The 20,511-nt window shown below is 40.3% G+C and overlaps 1 protein-coding gene across 3 annotated transcripts in view; it reads right to left on the bottom strand.

Moving 5' to 3' along the window:
* Positions 1–1,880: 1,880 nt before the first annotated feature.
* Positions 1,881–20,511, bottom strand: part of AP1S3 (adaptor related protein complex 1 subunit sigma 3) — a 26,025-nt gene continuing 7,394 nt past the window's right edge. Inside the window, exons 1-6 of one of the 3 annotated variants that reach the window (XM_026855211.1) lie at positions 20,371–20,375; positions 19,389–19,391; positions 6,971–7,149; positions 5,675–5,783; positions 4,559–4,696; positions 1,882–3,670 (exon numbers count right to left, since the gene is read on the bottom strand). In XM_026855211.1, the coding sequence (XP_026711012.1) occupies positions 3,635–3,670; positions 4,559–4,696; positions 5,675–5,783; positions 6,971–7,149; positions 19,389–19,391 (465 nt within the window). In that variant the 5' untranslated portion in view covers positions 20,371–20,375 and the 3' untranslated portion in view covers positions 1,882–3,634. Of the gene's footprint in view, positions 3,671–4,558; positions 4,697–5,674; positions 5,784–6,970; positions 7,150–15,267; positions 15,288–15,392; positions 19,347–19,388; positions 19,392–20,370; positions 20,376–20,511 lie in introns of those variants that run through there. The other 2 variants (XM_026855209.1, XM_026855210.1) reach the window with 2 other exon arrangements.

Here is a 20,511-nt window from a genome sequence, read left to right as displayed (position 1 = left end):
AGTTTCCCACCTGGGTTTCTAAAAGCACAGTTTGGTGGGTTTTTTTTTTGTAGGAGCAGCTAGGGGAAGGTGTTGAAGATTCACTTTCAGTGGGTTTTTGTTAAACAAAAGCTGATAGGGGTAACCTAAATGTCAATTTTCCTACAGTTATTTGTAAGAGTTGACACCTTTTAAGGAACCACAACACTCAGAAATGCATAATGTAAAAAGAAACAAATTATAAGAATTCATTAATCCTGTGAGATCCTGCCACTCTTACCTCTCACTCATGATTATTTGTCATCCTTTTATAGTATTCCTTTTGACATTATTACACTTATTTTTATCCCAGTCTAATGTCTGTCTCTTTTTAATTGCTATGATATGTTCAAAGATGTCACAACTAATGAGCTGTAAATAATGGCATGACAGAAAACCAGCCCTGTCAGAACTGGTAAGCAGTAGGATCACTGTAAGATCCTCCAGGCAGAGACGCTAGTAAGAAAATCAAGAAGCTTTCTGTTAGATGCAGCTGGCAAAAGCAAGGAAGGGAATCTGGGCTAGCAACATGACCATGATTAATGGTCATTTTAGTAAATGCAGTTCTGCAAACTAGAACATACGGTGCTTGAGACTTGTCAGCAAGGTGAGAGTTGAGATTGGGAAAACTGTTAAGGAACCTGCTTTCTAATACTTTCTTTGATAATAAATTCATAAATTAATCTCAGAAAACTTTAAGCATTTCATAGAATAGGCAGATTGGAAGGACAATCATCAACAGTTAACAAATGAAAAGTGCAACACTTCAGAGAGATTTGTGCATATATGAAATATGTATCTCATGTTTTAAGAAAAATCAAAGAAATAAGATATTGAGAGAGACATATGTCTTCTGATGAGCTTTACTCCACAGTGCACTAATCTATGTAGAGTCCTGTTGATGGTAGTGGAGTTCCACAAAGATGGAGGCACAGGCATTTTGAAACAGTGACCTAAAGGCAACCCGACAGTAACTGGGTTTCATTTGGGCTTGGAGAAAGAGTTGGGTTGAACTGAATGGCATTATAACACCACTCAAGTGAGTGACCCCTTTCTCAGTGAAGGCTGTAAAAATTATAAAGTTTTATGTTTCACACCAATGTGTTCTTAAGTATGCTATACACACAAACTGACACTTGCAAAAGTCAGGTTAAGTAATGCTCATCTGCCTACTCTGAGCAGCCCATTTTATAGGCAAAGCAACAGCAATCTGTAGATGTTTCTTAGAGAGCAAAAAAAATTTAGCAGTTCTTTAGAGTGCTTAACACATACCTTCCATCCAACTCTGTAGCACAAAGGCAGTTGTGCACACCATATTCCAATGACCCTTTGCACTAGGGCAAAGAAACCCTACTAACTGCTTCACACTTCTCAAGTTGACACTGGATACATCTGTTTGGCAATGCTATTTATTTCAGATGCTGTATTTATATGGCTGGCATAAGCACCCCTAGCTAATGTATTATTATTTCCATAAGGAATTATTCTTCATTTGAAATGAGAAAGAAGTCCTACAGGTCTTCTTACAATGACTTAAAAAACAGGCTTATGAGACCCTTATTCATACCAAGAAATCTTTTTGGAACTCCTATTTTGATATACTCTAGAATTCAAGCAACATGACAGTTACAAGAGTCAGAGAATCACAGCATGGCTTCAAAAAAAGAGTAAATGCAAATGAAACTACTGATGATTTCACTGAATAGAAGTCACTTGTAGAAGTAAAGAGCGGAAAGAGCCTCTTTGCACATTCTGAAGTGGATTCTTAATCAATTAAACACTCTACTTTAAAAAACTTCATTTCAAACCATGAGAAAATAATATACAACTCATACAATTTCATTAATTTACTATTAAATTGAACGTCTTCAGAGCTATTAAAAGCCCTTCAGCAATTTCACTATTTTTCCAATGCTTAAAGTATGCCTTTGACATCAATACAGAGAAAACAGATGGATAAAGTAATTATAAAAAGAGCAGCATGACGCTATGAACCAGCTTGTCACAGTTTTACTAACAGACTAGATAACACAAGCAGAAAAGTGGGTTGACAATTAGCAAAGTTGTCATGTTGTGTCAAAGTGCTCCCACCCTCCAAAAAAAAAAAAACCCAAACCCAAATCCCTCCCCAGGGAGATAAAAACAGACTGGGAAAGAAGGAGCAATGAAAAAAACACTAGGCATGCAGGCATTTAAAGATTAGAAAAATCCCTGAAGGAAAATACTGGCTGTACATTCCAGAAATCAAAGAAAATATATGTTGAAGGGAAATGCGAATGAACGTTCAGATCATTCTGGCATATTTGTCTGATAACTTACCTAATTTTTTGTATACGATAATGTCATGATTTGACAGACACAAAACATCTAGCTATGAGTTATGGGCTAAGATAAAGATAATTTCTCTGAGCTCTGAATTCTGTTAAAAGAGTAAATAATCTAAGGAAGCCAGTTCAATCAGTTTATAGAGTCCAAATTGCTCTGACAAGAAAGACAGGCAAGCTAACACACCTTGCTCCCCACACAGCTACAGTGTTTTATGACACATAGTAAGATGCACAGCCCAACTGATTCTTCTTCTTTCTTCTACTATTTCACCCTTTTCCCCTTTGTGCAGCTTGCAAAGTTATAAAGGTTAAATTGTCCAATTTCCACAAAAATAGGCCATGTTCAACTACCAGGAAGCTGATCATTCCAATAGATGTGTGAATTTGGGACTGGAAAACTCTACTGGGAAAGGCAGTTATTGGTGGATACCAAAAGATATACAAGATGATCTTCACCCCAAAATCCTAAAGATTAATTTCCTCTCCTTAGGATATCTCCTGCTCTCAAGCTGCACACTTCCTTGAAGCTTTTATCCAGGATCTAGGAAGGGGATAGGAAAATGAGGAGAAAGACAGAAACAGGCCATCCCTATGCAGCAGCAAAAAGGATTCATTAAACCTGGGAGAAGTCTACCTTGAGTCAGAACAGTCTTCCAGATTAAATGGAGGTGTGGAGTGTGCTCTAGTAGCACTTGGAGCAGTTTTATTAGCAGACCAGAGCAGAAAATAGGAGGAAGATAGTAAAAGAAAGGGGCTGGTCCAAGAGGAGCATATTTCTTCCTATACTAGCTGGGTTAATCTTTTCAAGAAAACAACCTTGTGAAATCAGGGCCCACAAAAATTTGGCTTTTAGAAAAAAGATTATTATTAGAGCAGAATAATCATTACATTAAAAATAATGGACATTTGTACAAAAGTAGAGTCATACGGTCAGCAGTGGACCAAAACTAGTAAAAATACCTCTTCAAAGTACTGTTAGAGTAACATTTTATGATGACAAAACCCGTAGCTAAAAGACATGGTACAAAACAAGTGTTTAGTCCAGCAAGGAGAGAAACTTGATCAAGGGTAATAACAACTCTGAGAAACTCATATGCAGAGTAATGCTAGTACAGAATTGTTAAACCCTGTGCTACATTAGCTGACCTTCATCTTCACCATTATACAAACAAACCCCTTTAGTTATTGGTTTTTGGTATCTCTCTGAGGATCTGGCACATTGGGAAGCAATTTCAGGAAGCGCATTTTACAGGTGCATACAGCAGTTCTCTCTCCAGGTAGTTTTAACGTTAAAATGCAGGCTTGTTCATGTACTCTTCCACTGTCTGGAAGAAAAAATAAAAAGAGAGAAACAACTGATGCATTACGGAGTGGTACAGTGATATTCAAACAAACCCTCTTGTCCTCTTTGAAGACCCTTGTAGGTACACGTGGAATTAGATCACATTAAAATGTAGAAATAATTCTGCTTTAAAAACATTTAACAGCATTTTAGAATCTGATCTTCAAATCACGACATACCACTGTTGTGGCTAAATTAATCATATCTAGCTGGTCTTTTTACATAGCTGGCTTAGTTTCATGTGCAAATGCCAGACAACTGTGAAAAACTGTTCGACTTGCACAGTGTGTCCCTAACTAGTTCTACCAGTGTGCTGTTTCCTTCAGTATTACAATGGATCCTTCACCACCTAGAAAAAAAAATGAAGTAAATCCATCACATCCGACTGCTTTTGCTATTCCTGGCTCAATGGTACAAGTTACAGGACAGAATTCCTGCAGGGCTCTGAATAAAGGTTACATATCTGTGCCCTTCAGAAAAACAAACTACACAGGTGTTTATGAATGAATGTGGAGGTTTGCCAGCACGTACTCTTTCCAATTTTAAATGTTAATAGTAGGTCATCTGTTTCTAAGGCATTAGTGAAAGAGGTTTTTTTCTGTATTTATATATATACATGTATACATAAAATCTTAGATTATATTCTTATATAAATATCTTAGATATGTCTTAAACTATTTCTTAACATAATATCCAAGAAACTCTAGCATGTGACTGCTACCTTAACTGCACTGTTGTACCTGTGGAAACTGAACATAAGACACATTTCGATAATTAAGTACCAGAAGCACTTAGCTGTATTTTAAGCTCCTGTCCTACAAGAAACATGTAGGAAGATGAGGTGTTTGCCTCTTGTCTTCTTCTGCCTTACCTCCTGCAACATGTCAGAGTCTTCTATGGCTTTCACTGCAGACCTCTTTGAAGTTTCTTGTACTTCTCCACCAATTATAAACTCATCAAGAATAAAATAAGCTTTTTCAAAATTAAAGATAATATCCAGCTCGCACACCTGCCAGAAGAAAAGGACACCCCACATTTAAATAACATCTACAGCATTATAAGCACTACTGGGCCAAATTTGTGAAGATGATCAAATGCATTCAATATATGCACTCTTGTGGCAGGTAGCAGGGTGAAGAAAGATACTGCATATTATGTAATATTGCAACTTCTGCACATACTCTGTTCACATAATAGCCTAAACTTACAGCAAAGATATTCCACTTGTTTTATCTAATACACTACATTCATACTGGTTCTCAGAGAACAAAGCTGACTTCCTAGCCTACTAACTTTACAATAGTCTTATGTAGCACTTGTAATATGGGTTACATACATTCGTGCAGTTTCACTGAGCAAGACAAATTCCTTGTCCTAGTGACCTTACAGTCACCAACTGCTTTTTAGTTTTGAGGCAGTACAAACATGAGTCATGGCACAGTGATTTAAATAAGACATTAATTAAGATGGGGGGAATAATTTAAAAAATATTCATAGAAAAAGATGGGTCTCTTGTAGTCTTTAAACACTTACTGAAAGACTTATTTGGACCTTCTTCAGGTCTTTCTTTCAAAAAAACAGTACCACCTTTTTCCTCTTTATATTATATTATTCCTCTTAATTATTACACAATATTATGAAACAAACAAAACCAGTGTATCTGAAGATAATCAGGAGAGAGAATTAAATTACTGTCATCCAGGGTTTTCCTAAGTAGTTTTCCTCAAGCTTTCCCCTCAAATTCTATTCCAAGACAGACATACAAAGCATCAAGATTAATTGGGGGGCAGTGGGAAGAAAGGATGGAAAAATAATCTTATGATATTTTCGGCACTATTCTATAAAATAATAAAAAAAAATAATTTCACTCTGGATTGAGAGAGTCTACAGGGTAAGTAGCACAAATGGAAACATGAAGCAAAACAGCTTCAGATAACTGATTATCAAATAGCCAGGAACGTGGTTCATGGAAGAAAGTGAAACCTACATTTCCAAAGTATCTGTCCAGAAGCTCTACGTATCGATGAACGACCTCTAGTGTCAGGAGTTCGTTATCCTGGTCTTCTATTGCACAACAGAAATACAAACTAGCATACCTAGGGAAACAAAGGCAAAAACATAAGAGTGACCAGCTGGATCCTCAGTGCTCTGCTTGTCTCTTATAAATTATGCAAATGACAGTTAATGTCTATCTGGTCTCTAATTTTTTTTTTGTTTTTATTCTTACAGTGTCCCAGAGAACACTTAAAAGATAGGTAATTTAAATAAATCATTAATTTAGTTAGAAAAACAAAGTCTACCCTTGGCAAAGTGGGATACCTCCAACACTGGTCTTAAAACAGTAAATCAGTAGTACTTTAAGATCTCACTCACCTGCTGCAATAACACTACAGTAAGTGGGGTTAAGTAAACTATAGAATGAGTTACTGCTCTTTATTAAAAAATAAAGGTGGAAGGATTTACAACTCAGCAAGCCTACTGGTTATCAAATGACAGTGTTTTACATAGGTCCAGAAAGCATGAAACTGCTTGGGACGAAACAGTCTTCATAACTAACTTTCAGCAAAACTTCATGTTTAAATCAACCCAAGATGGGTGTAATGATCTACTTCAATTCTCTGGTGCTGTAGCTAGAGGCCCAGCTAGTCAGATGTTTACATCCAGCCCTTCACAGCATGGAACTCAGTTTTTGCTATATGGGAGATGCTGCTTAATTTGTACAGTATGCTCTACATTAAGGCTACTTTTGTTTGCCACAACTTTACAAGAATTAACAGGCAGTTAATGCTAAGCATAGTGTAACTGGGGACCAGTGATTTGTTTAGAAAAGGAAATGGGAATGAAAACTTTCCAGAGCAACAAATATTTCAAAGACAAAATTTGACAGTGTTGAACATGCCCTAGAACAGTTCCTGCAACCTCCCGAAGAGCCTGATAAAGCCCAGCACACATCTCAGCAGGCTACCTTGGGGAATTAGAAGGAGCAGTGAAGCCTAAAGCTTTCTAACAGAATTTCAGCCACTAATACTTATTAGGTTACTCCCATTTTTCTCATTTGACAGACTGCAAAAGTATTTTTCTCCCATAATTTACCCTGCCAATTTATCCAGGGACACTGTGCTGTTATACACAGTCAGACTACGGATGTGGCAATCCTACTAGCTTAGTCTAGCACTTAGTGTTTTGTTTGCTATTTTTCTTACAGTAAGCCTTTATTTTTCCTCTTCTAGCACGTGTTATTTATATGAATAGTAATTACATGTTCTAATAAAATTACTCACACCTTTTGTAAACAAGCTTGAGGTCTTTCCAGTCAACAAAACTACTTGTTTTTTGATTGCGAGATAAAATAATCTGAACAATTTCTCGAATGATCTTTTTCTTCTCTTTATCAGGTAGCGTCGTATACCATTTCTGAAGCCTTAATTTCCCCTGCCGACTGAACAGCAGTATAAAGTGTATCTAAAGTAAACAAAACAACATGGTTAACACCAGAGAAAAGCATTCCCCTGCCTGATGCTGGAAATCTGTGAGCTCTTAGGGAAGGCATCTCCAGCCCTGGCATGACGTTTGGATGCAGCATCAGTGAGGTACGGGGGAAGATGAGCACAGGAGCAGAGATCCCTCCCCCCTCTCGTTTCATCCCCAGGCAGCTCTCCCCTCCCTGTGGGACTTCCCCCTGTGCATCCCCTTTGCATCCTTCCCCACCCATCCTCCTTTACCTTCTGCAAACAGCAGACTTGTTTCCTATTCTGCCACTTTCCTGAGGAACAGGAGGGGCATCACCACTTTGCAGTGGTGAGAAGAGGGCCCTAGCCCCTCCTTCAGCAAGGTTAAGACACCTTAGTGAAGGGAATAAAGACTTACATACAACAGGCTAGGGAGATCATGGATGCAGTGTGGCACAAATATGAATACCTAGATAGCAATCATAACCATTAACAATTCTGGTGTTGCAGTATTTTCAGGTCACAAACAAAGCAGCATGTTCCTTATAAGGGGCTATGAGGAGCAGAGAAACCAACTACTTTGGAAAGGGAGCTTGACTAGTTTTACCAAAGAAATCACCAGATTTTAAAACACAGATGACCTCAGTGACCAAGGATACTATGTTACATAAAGCACAATACCTACACTCTTCTAAAATTTCAATTTTAAAGCCGGTCATAATTTTACATAGGTTGACCTGTGATTTTTTCATCATTATTATTATTATTATTATTTATTACTGAAATACAGAAGTACCAGCTTCTAAATGCCAGTAGGTCTTTGAGAGAAAAGTATCAATTCACATAAATACTTTTATTAGCAGATTAAAATAACTGACCATATTAAGTCTTTAAGCAGTACAGCAAGTCACCTACCCACAGCACAGAAATGGTTTTAAGAATGCAGGAAATCTATATGAGGATGACATCTCAGTGGGATGTCTTCTGCTAAATGGAAAAAATCCCCAAACCTAGCAGGCATGGAGATGCTTCCAGTGGCTGAAGACACTGTGAAGTGCCCTGTTCTTGACAGACATCGCCACTGCTTTTCTCACCAGTGCCAACGCTCAGAGGCCAGGCAGAAGGATGTCTAACCATAGTCACAGCCACGTGTATGATGACAGGCACCCTGTCACTTGCCCGTGCAGAGATAAGGCTTCCCCTGACGCTGAGAGGACCAGACAGAAGCACAGGAGCCTCATTTCCCTCACTTGCTCCAATCCTTGCAAACTCCCAACAGAAGAGCTGTCAGGTCCCTTGCTACACCCCCGTTCCCATTAGCCTAGCCTTACCCTTCCCTATAGCTTCTCAATCTACAGCCTAGTTCCTTCTCCTTCTTGCTTTCCATTCCAGCTTATTGCTGTACCTTTACTTCCCCATCATGCCATCTCCACAGTCAGGATGAAAGTTAATGTTCACAATTACTATCAAGATTACAATGCAGATTTCTTTGAAGACAAAATTATTCTACAAAACCTCTGGTGAAGTCCAAGCAGAGAAGTACACCAGAGAAGCTTCTACGTTAAAAAAACAAAACAAGCCACTGAATTTTAAACAAAACATTCATTCATCATTCAGAACCACTCTCTAGCTATTAAGTCACATAGCTGTTGAGTAATCCGGAGATAAGAGTTCTGACTATATTGAAAAAGACTTCAAATGTGGGATCATTTTAGGAAAAGGTGGACTATTTTATTCATATGTGCCTGTGGCAGGATCTACTGCTGGAAATGGCGGCTTTTGCCATCATTAGTCTAATGTGCTTGATAAAATTACAAGGATTTTGTAGCTGCCTTGTGTTGAGTTCTGTAATACTCTCCAGACGAGCTTGCTAAATAAAAACAATTATGCTTCTGGCAGTACACATGGACTGATTATAGTGAAGATCAAAGCACCACGTTCTTGCTTTTCTCTGTTCATATTACCAACCAGGTTTTGACATGGTAATATTCCAGCTGTCAGGGTTACTCCTTCCCAGCAGGTGAGGGGACAGTACTGCCTGGCCATAAACTTGTCCACTGAGACGAGCTGGATGAATGCAAGATTATTTTGCTTGCTGCACAGCACATTAACTCCAAAGCCTTTGTAAAGATGAGTGCACTTCAAAAAGCAAAGCGTAGCTTCTGAAGGTAAGAGCCGCAGGTCAGCGGGTGTCCATTTAAAAGCAATCAGGCACAGGTAGCAGCGATCTGATAAACAAATTTCTAAAAATATGATGAATCAGATAGGAGAGGATGATCAGATTCGATTGAGAAGCAGGGAATTAGTCAATGAATCTCTATCAAAAGCTGACAGCATGTTCAGCATAACAAGATCATGCTGGAGACATCCTCTGGAATATATTTGCCTGCAGTGCTTCAATAGGGAAAGATAATGAAAGAGTATTCTGGTTTAGGTTTAGCTGTTGGACCCAACAGACCTTAAATCTGAGTGCCATGGATCTCCAGGAGGGCAACCTCTAAAAGGTTAAACACCAGTAACCCAGGGAATTACTGTGAATATTACCACTATTTTCTGCTGATTAGTTTACTTCAGGATGTTATGCTTCACCCATAGGGAAGTGTGCTGCTCTCCATTTAAAAGCTTTGAAAACTGCACTGTTTCTTATAAAGATGTAGTTGATGTTTCATCACCACTTTCATGAGCTGAGGCTACATTCTTTGCAGTCAGAAAATATCCATTAATGCTCTTAAACACATCAAGATTCATACACAAGCTTCAAATATCTTATCTTTTGGGTCTTCCATCCCACGCTGTTTCATATATAGAATGTAACTGCATACGTCATAAGAAAATTTTACTATTATAGAAATAAATACAGCTAGAAAATAGATAAGAGCCTTTACTGTAGTCTATTTCTAATTTTACAGTCTGCAGCAAAACAGTGTACCCTCAAGCCTAGGTATGTATGACTGGCCAGCTGAGAGCTCCCAGAACAAAATAACATGTCAGAAAGTTGCAGGAACTTAGAAAATACTGTAGGGTTTTCTTTTTCTCTTTTGACTCTTCTTCCTTTTTCTAAGTTCCAATCTGGTGAACTCTCTAGGAGGTAAATACTAGTACAGACTCAGTAAGTTAAATGGCTTAATTCTTGTACACATAAGCATCCAATTGCTACAGACCTTGCTTTGTTCAGTTAAGCTTTGCTCTGCCCAGCTACACTGACATGATACAACACATTCCTCGGTCTCATAGTTCTGTTCATACAGCTCACTAGAAAGATTCTGATGCATCGATAAAGATGGAAATGTTGAAGTACTGCACAAACACAAACCTAGCAGCTCATCTGTTCCTTGCTCCTTGACTGTGAAAACATAGCTGCTTTCCTATAGTGCTAATGGCAAGAAAGATGTTGATTAAGGGATTTTGGGTTGGTTTTCAGCAGCCAAACTACAAATAGAGGGAGATTATCCTGCATCTTCGTAAATTCTAATTCCAGAGGAAAACAAATGCAAATTACTTGCTTCAAGAAAAATACCACTGGAACAGGGTGCTTGGTTCCCTTCAACCATTCTGGGGTGTGCTGGCTCTGACTAACGATCACCAGACCCAAAGGCAACACCAGAGGGAATATTTAGGTCCAAGCCTGAGTGGGTCGGGATGAAGAGTACAGTTCCTATGAGAGCATCGGCTGCCTTCACATGTGGAATCTGTAGGAGACAAGCTTTGGTCTGGGAGCCGAGTGTAATTTTATGAGCTTGTTTTACTGAATCATACCCAACCACATCAAGCACTGTGCAAAATGATCTCCATAAACATCAGTAAGTAGCCTAAATGACTGTATTTTATATTTGTAGGCCATTATTTTCTAGTTGGAAAAACAGTTGTGTTTTTTAAATCAAGCATTTAAACCAGATTTCTAAACCTGAACTCTATCCCTTCTCATGCATCTCTGAATCAACTGCAGCTGTAAATTACATAACCGGACAGAAAGTTACAGGGCCTTCTGTTTTATTGAGATCTACAAAACTGTACCAGGATAACAAACAACACCCTTGACAAAAAAAAAAAAAAGTTAGATTTTGACATGTAATAATTTAACAGTAAATAGAACAGACATTAAAAATGCAAAATACTGAAGGTTTACATGTTCACAAACAGTAAATGTTAAGAGAAATACATAAAACTAATGCACACTGATTTTTTTCCACCTTCCTTGGGAGACCTTTCCCTCCTTTTGCTAATGGGCTGTCATGATCTGATAAGCAGCTCACCCAAGCTTGTCTCCTGAACTGTTCCCTGCCAAGACTGAAGGTCCCCTTTGGTGCAGCCTTCCCCAGTATTTGGCCATTTCACACTCCAGACTGATCAAACACTTCGCAGCTGGCTCACTGGTTTCAAACTCAGAGCATTTGTGGGTTTTACAAAGGTTTGAAAACCTAACATAATCTGTACTGCAATGTTTACTATGACTGCCTAAAGGACTCCAGACTATGTTCTGTTACATACAGAACAAACCACCTGTATGGATATCAAATAAAGATAACACCACAGGAAGACAAAGTGGCTTTCCTGACTCCCAGGGTCATTTATTCAATTTACTGTCCAATGACATAAACATGTATAAGATGCCACATTTCTTCCTGCGAGGTGAACTCTAGAGGTCAATGCTCTAATTCACTTCACTGTGAGAAGAATGTGCACTAGAAATGCTTCTCCTCCTCCTGTAATTCAACCTGTGTAAAGTTTGCCAACTTGTTTCAAACCTGTTCTGTGACAATCTGGCTGCTCCAGTCCCTCGGTGGGAGAGGACAGGGAAACGGGAGGACTCCAAGAAGCCTAAGGGGAGGGAATGAAGAAGAGGAGATGGCGGCTGGAAGGCTGCAAAAAGCAAGCATCCTTCTCTTTCCTGGGTGGTTTGGGCAAGGATTTGCTCAGCTAAGCAGGTGAGCCACTCCAGCAGCACTGGGTTACTGCTTCAGCTGTAACCTTCCCAAATCCAGTTAAGAGCCTTCCCAAAGCAAAGTCACCTTTATAAAACAGAAAGATTCCTGAAATTAACCAGTTAACTAAAATTTGTAATTTAGGAACTACTATCCTAAACCAGACAGCTTAGCAGAACTCAGAAACTCTTAAGTTTTCCTTAAAAACTTTCCATTTAAGCCTACTGCTGCCAGTAGCGCAACAGGCAATATATGGCATGCTAATAAAGAAAAACTCATGGACCACATAAAAAGGGAAGTGGGATGAAAACAGCCACACCCTGGCTGTTGAGATGGCAACAGCTGCTGACAGAAGCCTGGGGAAAACCAGACTGACTGGCTGTACCTGTGGAGAGGAAGCGACTTTTTATCATAAAGTTCTCTTTTACTTATTCTGACTCCCTTGAAGTCGTCTTGGTCTTCTGACACTGTTTTAGTCTAGCTGAATCAATATTCTGCTTATCTTTCACAATCTTTCATTCTTTCCTCTGATATGAAAGAATGTATTTCTGTACATAGCTGTCCAGAGTTTTTTAATTAGTATTTATTTTTACATCACATCTGAAAATGAACAAAACCTACTTTCATTAAATTGTTTCTTTTAAAAAGCATGAGCATCCAAATTATTTCAGCCATTAGCTGATTTTTTTCTCCAAAACATTTTAAGAATAAAAAATTATTTTTACTATTTGCTTTGTTTAGTGTTTTTTTTGGAGGGAGGGAAGTAAATACTGAAATTTTTACAAAGCAAATGAACAGCTATACTGTGAGCACACAGATGATTTGGAATGCCAGGCATTTAGGATGAAGTAAGAAAGACATACTGAATGGACAACTACCGACCTAATGTATTAACAATCTAGCCAGATCAGAAAGAGACAGAATAATAACACAAGTATATGTATTTTGGCATTCTGCTGCTGCACGAAGTCCCCATCTGGCTACTGACCTTTAATACATACACTCTGGGGTTTTAGGGACTTTTAAACCAATAAGTAAAATCCAAACCAGGCTACTTTATTAAAAATATTAATTTCCTTACTTGTATACTGTTACTACAACTTTTATTCACAGCAGAGCAGAAGCTGACATATGTCTGTTAAATACAGTAGAATCCCATCTTTAAGATTTAAAATACATATTTAGTCTGTATGATAAAAGCAAATAAGAAAACAAAGTAAGTGAAAAAACAGAAACACAGTAATACTGAAGTAGTGTATTGCTGCCTAACTGGCACAAATTCTTTCACGCTTAATCTCTATTAGTAACATTTCTGAACAATTTCCCCTAAACAATACATCCAAAGTCCATGCAATAAAAGCTGTGCCAGATCATTACAGGCACACGTGACTACAGTTAAACATTGATTTTATGCTTTTCATGATGTAGAAGTCACCCTTATCTTATTACTGAAGATTTTAAATAGACGAGCATACTAGCATTTAAAGGATATTTACACCATACAGTATTGATCCAGCCAACAACCTTCTTGATAGCCTCACCTGAATTAAATAAAACTATGATCAAAACAGTATAGCTGAGCTCACGTTCTGAACCAAAACCATCTTGAAGCTCCTCACTTTTGATCTCTACCTAAGGATCAGAAAATAAAGCTCAAGGAAGACATAGTGCCCCACAAGCTCCCTCCAGCCCTGCTCCTGCTTATCACTGCTTCCAGCAGGTCTAGTCCTGCTGACCTCGGCTCATTTCTCTTAAACGGGCAGCATTCCTTCAACGTCCTCCCTCAGTACAGGCATGCTTGTGCCTCCTCCTCCCAGGCAGCTGCGGGTTCCACCACCAGCGAAGCTGGGTTTCCAGCACCTCTCCGGAGAGGAGACTGCACAGCTTTCCAAGATAGCTCCTAAGATGCAGATGCAGGCAATGACATCCAGTTTTTTACAGAGGATAATTATTCTCAGTTTTCTTAAATCAGTACTTTTAAATTCCTCCAATTTCTAGGCGATAAGCAAGAAGAGATCCAGGGGTCTGTTTAAAACCTGCCTCAAACTCTGCAATTTGAGGGCAGGTCTGTGACTGCACTACAGCCATGTGAACCAGAGAGACAGCACTCACATCTTCAGTCTCAGCTCTGGGGACAGAAAGCAGCACAAATTGAAGACATTCAGAACAACTATTAACTAGGTAATCACATCCCTTCTTCCTCCTGGGCTGGGCTCTCAGAGGTATTTTTATTTGACAATACATATTTGGGAGACAGTGGAAATCTTCATTAGGTTACTATAAGGAAGAGACCAGGGGAGAGGCTAAACACACTGCCAAGAGCTACCTCTAATTCATTATAGTCCCAATGTAGTACTTTACAGTCACAAGAAGCCATTTTCCCAGTCTGTTCCTTGAGCACCTGGTGAAGAAACAGAGATAAAATCTAGCTCAATGGACTCTGGCAAAAGGAGCAGCCTCTTTTATTCTCCTTTCGTTTGTCTTATCAGGTATTTGCAAAGCCCTACCACTGCAGTACCCCCCCCTTGCCTCTGACCTTTCAAGAAGCAAAGTTAAAAAGCTTTGCTCTGGAACAGGGCAGGCACACCAGAAGGTGAGGAGTTTCCCCAGCTCCTCAGCCAGCTGATGGTGCTTCAGCCCAGGATGTCTGTGCCCCATGGAACAGAACACTGCAGGTCTGCAGCAGCCTCACACCCATTCCTCCAGCTCCCAACAAAGTCACTCACAGAAAACCTGAGCTCTGGAAGGACCAAAGATACACGCGAGTTAGGATCACAGTTCTGAATGACTCTGAAAGAGCACAGGAGCAATTTTTTGGAAACACCAAAGAATTTCATTTAGGCATTTTTCAATAGAGATATTCTTAATTTTCCCCTTTAAAATGGCATTTTTTCAATAAGGTAAAAAAAATTACATGTATTTCATAACCTAAACATAAAAGAAGCAACCATTATTTACAGAAGGATGGGCTAGAGCACAGGATTTCACAAAATGCTTTATGTCAGCCTAAAACTTAGCCTCCAGAATGAAAAAGTGGACCAAAAATTAATTCTGCTATTCATCTGGGTCTCGTCATGAGACTTGGAAGGAAAGGGAATGCCCGTGGTGTTGGTCATTCCCCATTGCTGTCTCCTGAGCGAGTTGTGAGCGTTTCATGTAGCCATTCCCATGGCTTTTCTAGAGCTCAGAGCAGACAGGCAGACACTCACCCAACACTTCACCTGTTCTCCTTCCAGCATGCAGTCAAAGGAACAACATGGTAAACTTCTGCATTTTTTTCAAGCAAAAATTATTCCATTTTCTCATTCCTTTGTGGTTTGTGTCTATCGCCAACCTCAGGGGACCAAGCAGAGGACAATGACCACACAGGAGGAGTCCCTGCACTGGTTAACAAGCCATCGAGAACTGCAAGTGTCTGAGCAAAACCACCTTCAAGCTCCAATGCAAGCAGCAAGGCAACAACAGGCATTTACTAGCTGGTGAAGAGGGATTTCAATGCCCTCTCTTCTCAGGTCTGAACAGAGGATAAAAAGATGGACATCCTACACAAATTCAGCACATTAAAGAAGAAAAAGACTGGTTCATAGAATACCTGGGATTATGTCTGTGATATTGAGAAATATAAATTCAGAACAGACTAGGCCAGAAAGACATGTCTGGTCAAAAAGGCACATCATGTCAAGCTTGACTTCAAACACAGAAATGTAAATTTTATTTTCCCATCCTACCCCAGTGACTCTGCATGCCATATTCCTACTCACAAATGAAATACCATTTATGTATTACTGAATCTTTCACCTCTCTGAACTGCAACATCTGCAAAAACACAAAAGCCAAGGGTGGCCACTCAAGAAAGCATACACCCAAAGCAGCGAAGTAAATGCAGATGACAGCCTGTAGGAATAGGACAGTAGGGAAATGAATGGGCAGGGATGGTGATTAGTAGCTGTGCACATGTGATACAGAAATAATTATTTTTACAGGAGCAGTACAGTTTTTAATTTAGGCATCACTGGAAAGATTACAATTGTCTCACATACATACCTGATGTATATGATGAAGCATAAATCTTGTAAGTACTTTGGGGAGTAGCAGCTCTACACCTGCTCTCCCTGACTCATCAGCTTCCTCAGTACTTTCATCACTTTGTCCCTTTGCTTCTGATGCCTTCAGAAGGCAGAACATCTATGGGATGGTTTATAAAGCATGAGATTTTGAAGTAATTCAAGTAAAGATACAGAAAACATGGTCCACATGCTTGGCAGCATTTTCTTGCCTCCTCAAAGCCCTGGCTGCCCATTACCCCTCCAGCCCTCTTCCTGCATTTGCCTACCCCAGATGCCATGGCTTTCTCCAAAGCCCTGCAGGCACTCAACATCCTAGTAACTCCGGGCTCTGAGACATGCCTACAGTTTCCTTATTTGTGAGTGAAAACATTAGAAAATGACTTAAAGAATCAGCAGATGATCTACCATAACATTTCTTTTGCTTTCCAGAAATAAGCTTATTATGCAGAGACAGTAAAGTGTGCATTGCAATTACTGCATAGCCAGCCAGCCCAGAACAGTCTCTAGTGCAACTGCGACAGCCTGTAATGATAGCGAGTACTAGAGAGAGAACACTCAAAACTGGAAGAGGACCACATCAACAGTCAGAGATTACAGACTTCCTGAGAAGAATCCTAAAAAACATTTTTCTTAGGAAATCCCACAAAATAGTATTCAAGAGTTCAACTGAATGTCAGCGAGTAACTGAATACCAGATTATGGAACAGCCCCTGAGCAGTACTCTGATCTGAGCAGCTTCCAGAAGGGGAGAATGTAAGTAACAGGGCATGCGTAAAATCATTCTGGTAGTCCTGTCTCCAGGAATAACAGGTTTAAGGATTCCGGGCCAGAAACTGGATCCAAACAACCCACCTCTGTGGACCCATCCTCTATGAACTGCCTAACTACTAGGATACCTACAGCACCCTTGGCAGTGAATTAAAACATTCATCTACACTGTGTGAAAGTAGGCTCTTTTGTTTTCTTTACATTTAGTGTCTAAAAGTTTCACAGGATGTAACCTGACCCTTCTTGTAGCAACCATTCTTTATAGCATTCATGATTTCATGCATTTCTATCACTTCCCCTGAAGACATCTCATTCCAAGCTGAAAAGTCTATCTACTCAGGATCTTCTTAAAGGAAGCCATTTCATTACCATTATCTACTCCCACAGTAATAGTTCACTACAAGATAAATAAACAAAGAAATACCACATGGACCTTTTTTTTTTCTTCCCACGTAGAAGCTGTCTCAAACAATAAGAATCATTTATTTTTAATTCTCTCTCCTTCCCTCATTTATTCTAATCTGCCACCCTTCTTGTCTTTCAGAGGTAAATGTCTAGAGGCAAAGTTCATTGTCTTTGCCAGGCCAATACACAACTGTATCACAGAGTGGAAAAAAACCAGTTATTCTTCAAACTGTAGATAGTAAATTCTGTGCAGCACTGAAAACGTTTTTGGCAGATCTGTGTCTATTTTAACAATAAAGGGCATTAAGACTGTTCGTGAGGTCAATATTCAGAATAGCTGAGAGTTCCTTTCCAAACACCAGACAAGCTGCAGTCACTTCAACTAATATTGCCACCCAAGCTTCTAGATCAGTGGCTGGTATCAAATATCTTGCTAAGTGGAAACAGTGCTTGCCAACTCCTTTTCTATTCACGCCAAGTACATTTTTAGCTCCCCTGTGCTCAGTGGGATTCTTCTGATTTTTCTCCAAGGTTTCAGATCATGCCCACAAGTACTAATTTTTCCCATTGTACTGATGAGCAGCACAGATAGGAGGGAAGCTGACCCTTTGCTATGCAGGCACCAATTCTGCACTCAAAGCTACACATGCAGAGCTGTGTGCTGTCATGAACGTAATACTGATAATACTGAGGTGACAGTAGGATCAAGGTGTTGCAACACTAAGCAACACCTGTCCTTGGGAAAACTAGTAATTTTCTCTTCTCTCTCCCTGCTATTTGACTTTTTTGAAACAGCAATCCTTCAGGATTCACGTTTCTTTGCTGCACCCATATATGTCAGGGAACACAATTCAGCCTCTTTTTCTAAAGAGTTTTGGAGGTTTTTTTAACATGTCACAAAGTAGCAGCCAGGCAGAAAAGCTGTCTTTCTCAACGGGATGTGAAGTTAGCTTTGCTAAACACTCTTCCCTGAAACTTCCTTGGAAATCTGCAACAGAGCAAACAATTGAAACAACTGTTTTGCTAAGACACCTCAAGTACCTTCCATTCAGATCTCAAAACATAGAAAAAAGGTGGCGATCACAACTATATCATTCCAAACCGGAGGAACCGATCTACAGAGGAATCTCTCTACAGAGAGTTTAAATGACCTGTTGAAAAGTTCTTCACTCGTGAGCCTGAATAAGGCTTATTCTTGGTTTGTAACCCAGTAACCCTTATTTCTTGACACGTAACCCAGTGTAACAACCTCTTCACAGAGACTGGATGACAGACAGAGGAATTTTAAGCCAAAAGAGTACCCTGACAAAAGCATCCTTTCATCAGCACTGGTTCTATAACAGGAGAATAAGGTAAGGCTGACAGCACTAGTTAATATCCTAATGCCAGTTTGTACTGACCTCAGAAAAGAAAAAAAAAATTAATTTAAGAATGTACACTCACCTTACAAAATTCTAACAATCAATGCAGCAGACAGTCTCCAAATTGTCAATAAGGAGCACTATTATATGCAACACTCCCCTGGGACCACTGTGAGTGCTTTGAAAACTAGCATTTGTGAAGTGTGTGCACCAGGGAGGGTTTTGAGATCAGCTTCCCCGAAATCAGCTCCCATATTTACTGACCTTCAAGGGCAAAATAGGAACTCCAGTTGTTTACACAAGCTTTACCCGAGGGAAGTGGATACACAGGGCTGTTTCAGGGTGTAACCAGAAATGCTGTATCTATATGGGGACTTAAGGTGTGGAGACTGCATTGCCATCTGTGAATTCATTACTGTGCATACTCTATTTGCAAATGTAATGACAGGTACACCTTTCTAAATACACTGGACTAACACATATTTAGCATTCTGGCAAAGCCACTGAGAAGAAACAACATAGCTCTGCCTTTGAGGATAGAGACGAACTTGGCCTCTGATGAAGGAGTTGAGTTACTTCTGTTCAGCTGCTCTGCCAGTAACTGATATTACAGATGCACACAATAGGCAAACTGTGCGAGACAGCAGCTCAGGGCATGCTCACAGAACCTGCCCCAAGTCTGAATTATCAAGCAGTGAGATGGTTTCTCAATTAAGAGGCATCATTGACCATCTTACTGCTTGAGAGCCCGCAGTCCTCCTTGGGGAAAATCTAGCCATTATTCTGAGGATATTGGTCATCGTGCTTAACAAACGAGAGTAACTACAGCAACCCACCCAGCAAACCACGGCCAAGCACAGCACTGGAGAACCCAAGGGCTCCCTCCCAGGATCCTGCCTGTCAGCCCTTTAACCTGAAGGGCTGCTGCCCCCGTCCAAGCTAAAACAAGCCACTCTCTACCCAGGCATAAAGCCGGGTCACACACCTAGACTCGTTGTCAATAGAAAACATACAAGAAACAGAACCAGACCCACATACTCTCACAGACGGATTATTTGATGGCAAAGCTAAGTACCTACAACGCCCACAAGACCAGGCAGTTGAGCAGAGGCACCTGAGCTGGAGGCAAGGCTGCTGCCCTAGCTCTCCACTTACCCGTGGTGAAAAGCTCTTCCCAATGCTCCCGTCACAAGAAAACCCACTGCCCAGCACTGCCCCGCTCTGACCCCAGAGCCAGCCAAAAGACACAGATCCGTAAGAAACCACATTCGATCCTTCTCCAGGTACTGGAGCCGACTTGAACCTCAGCTCCTCAAATTACAGGAAGACTTTATAAAACCTCTCTCTGTAACAGCTTTGTTTTCCTGGTTGGCTATGAAAGGCTGTCAGCATGACCTGGGCTCACCCCAAGGGTCAGAAAACAGAAAGGAAAAGAATATGACTTTCATTTCCTCAAAACAGGTGCAGACCTTTTTCAAACCCTCTTGGAGACGGCATTTCTGACTCTCGGAGCAGCCGGCACAGCCCTAACAGGCTGACATAGAGCTTCCAAAGTACATTTTACCTCTATTTAAAGCCAACTCGGACTGTCCCAGCAGAATGTTTTTTCCAAAAAATCCAAGTTTCTTTTTCTCAAACACAAAGGAGCCGCTGGCGCACTATTTCTGGACCTGTCCTCTCCCCGGGCACGCCAGGGCAGGGGTATTCCGACGGCGGAGCGGCTCCAGGTCTGAGCCCACCTCCGCGGGGACTTTGCTTTTCCAGGCAGCGCGCAAACATTTGTTTGCCTCGGGCTCTTGGGAAAGCAGCGTCCAGGCCGGCCCCGCGGGGGCATCTCCCCCAGCCGAGCCCC

Source organism: Athene cunicularia (assembly GCF_003259725.1).
Source record: "Athene cunicularia isolate RWA chromosome 9 unlocalized genomic scaffold, athCun1 chr9_part1, whole genome shotgun sequence".
Classification (NCBI taxonomy): domain Eukaryota; kingdom Metazoa; phylum Chordata; class Aves; order Strigiformes; family Strigidae; genus Athene; species Athene cunicularia.
The sequence above is the reverse complement of the archived record's forward strand: the minus strand, read 5'-3'. Positions and strand labels throughout refer to the sequence as shown.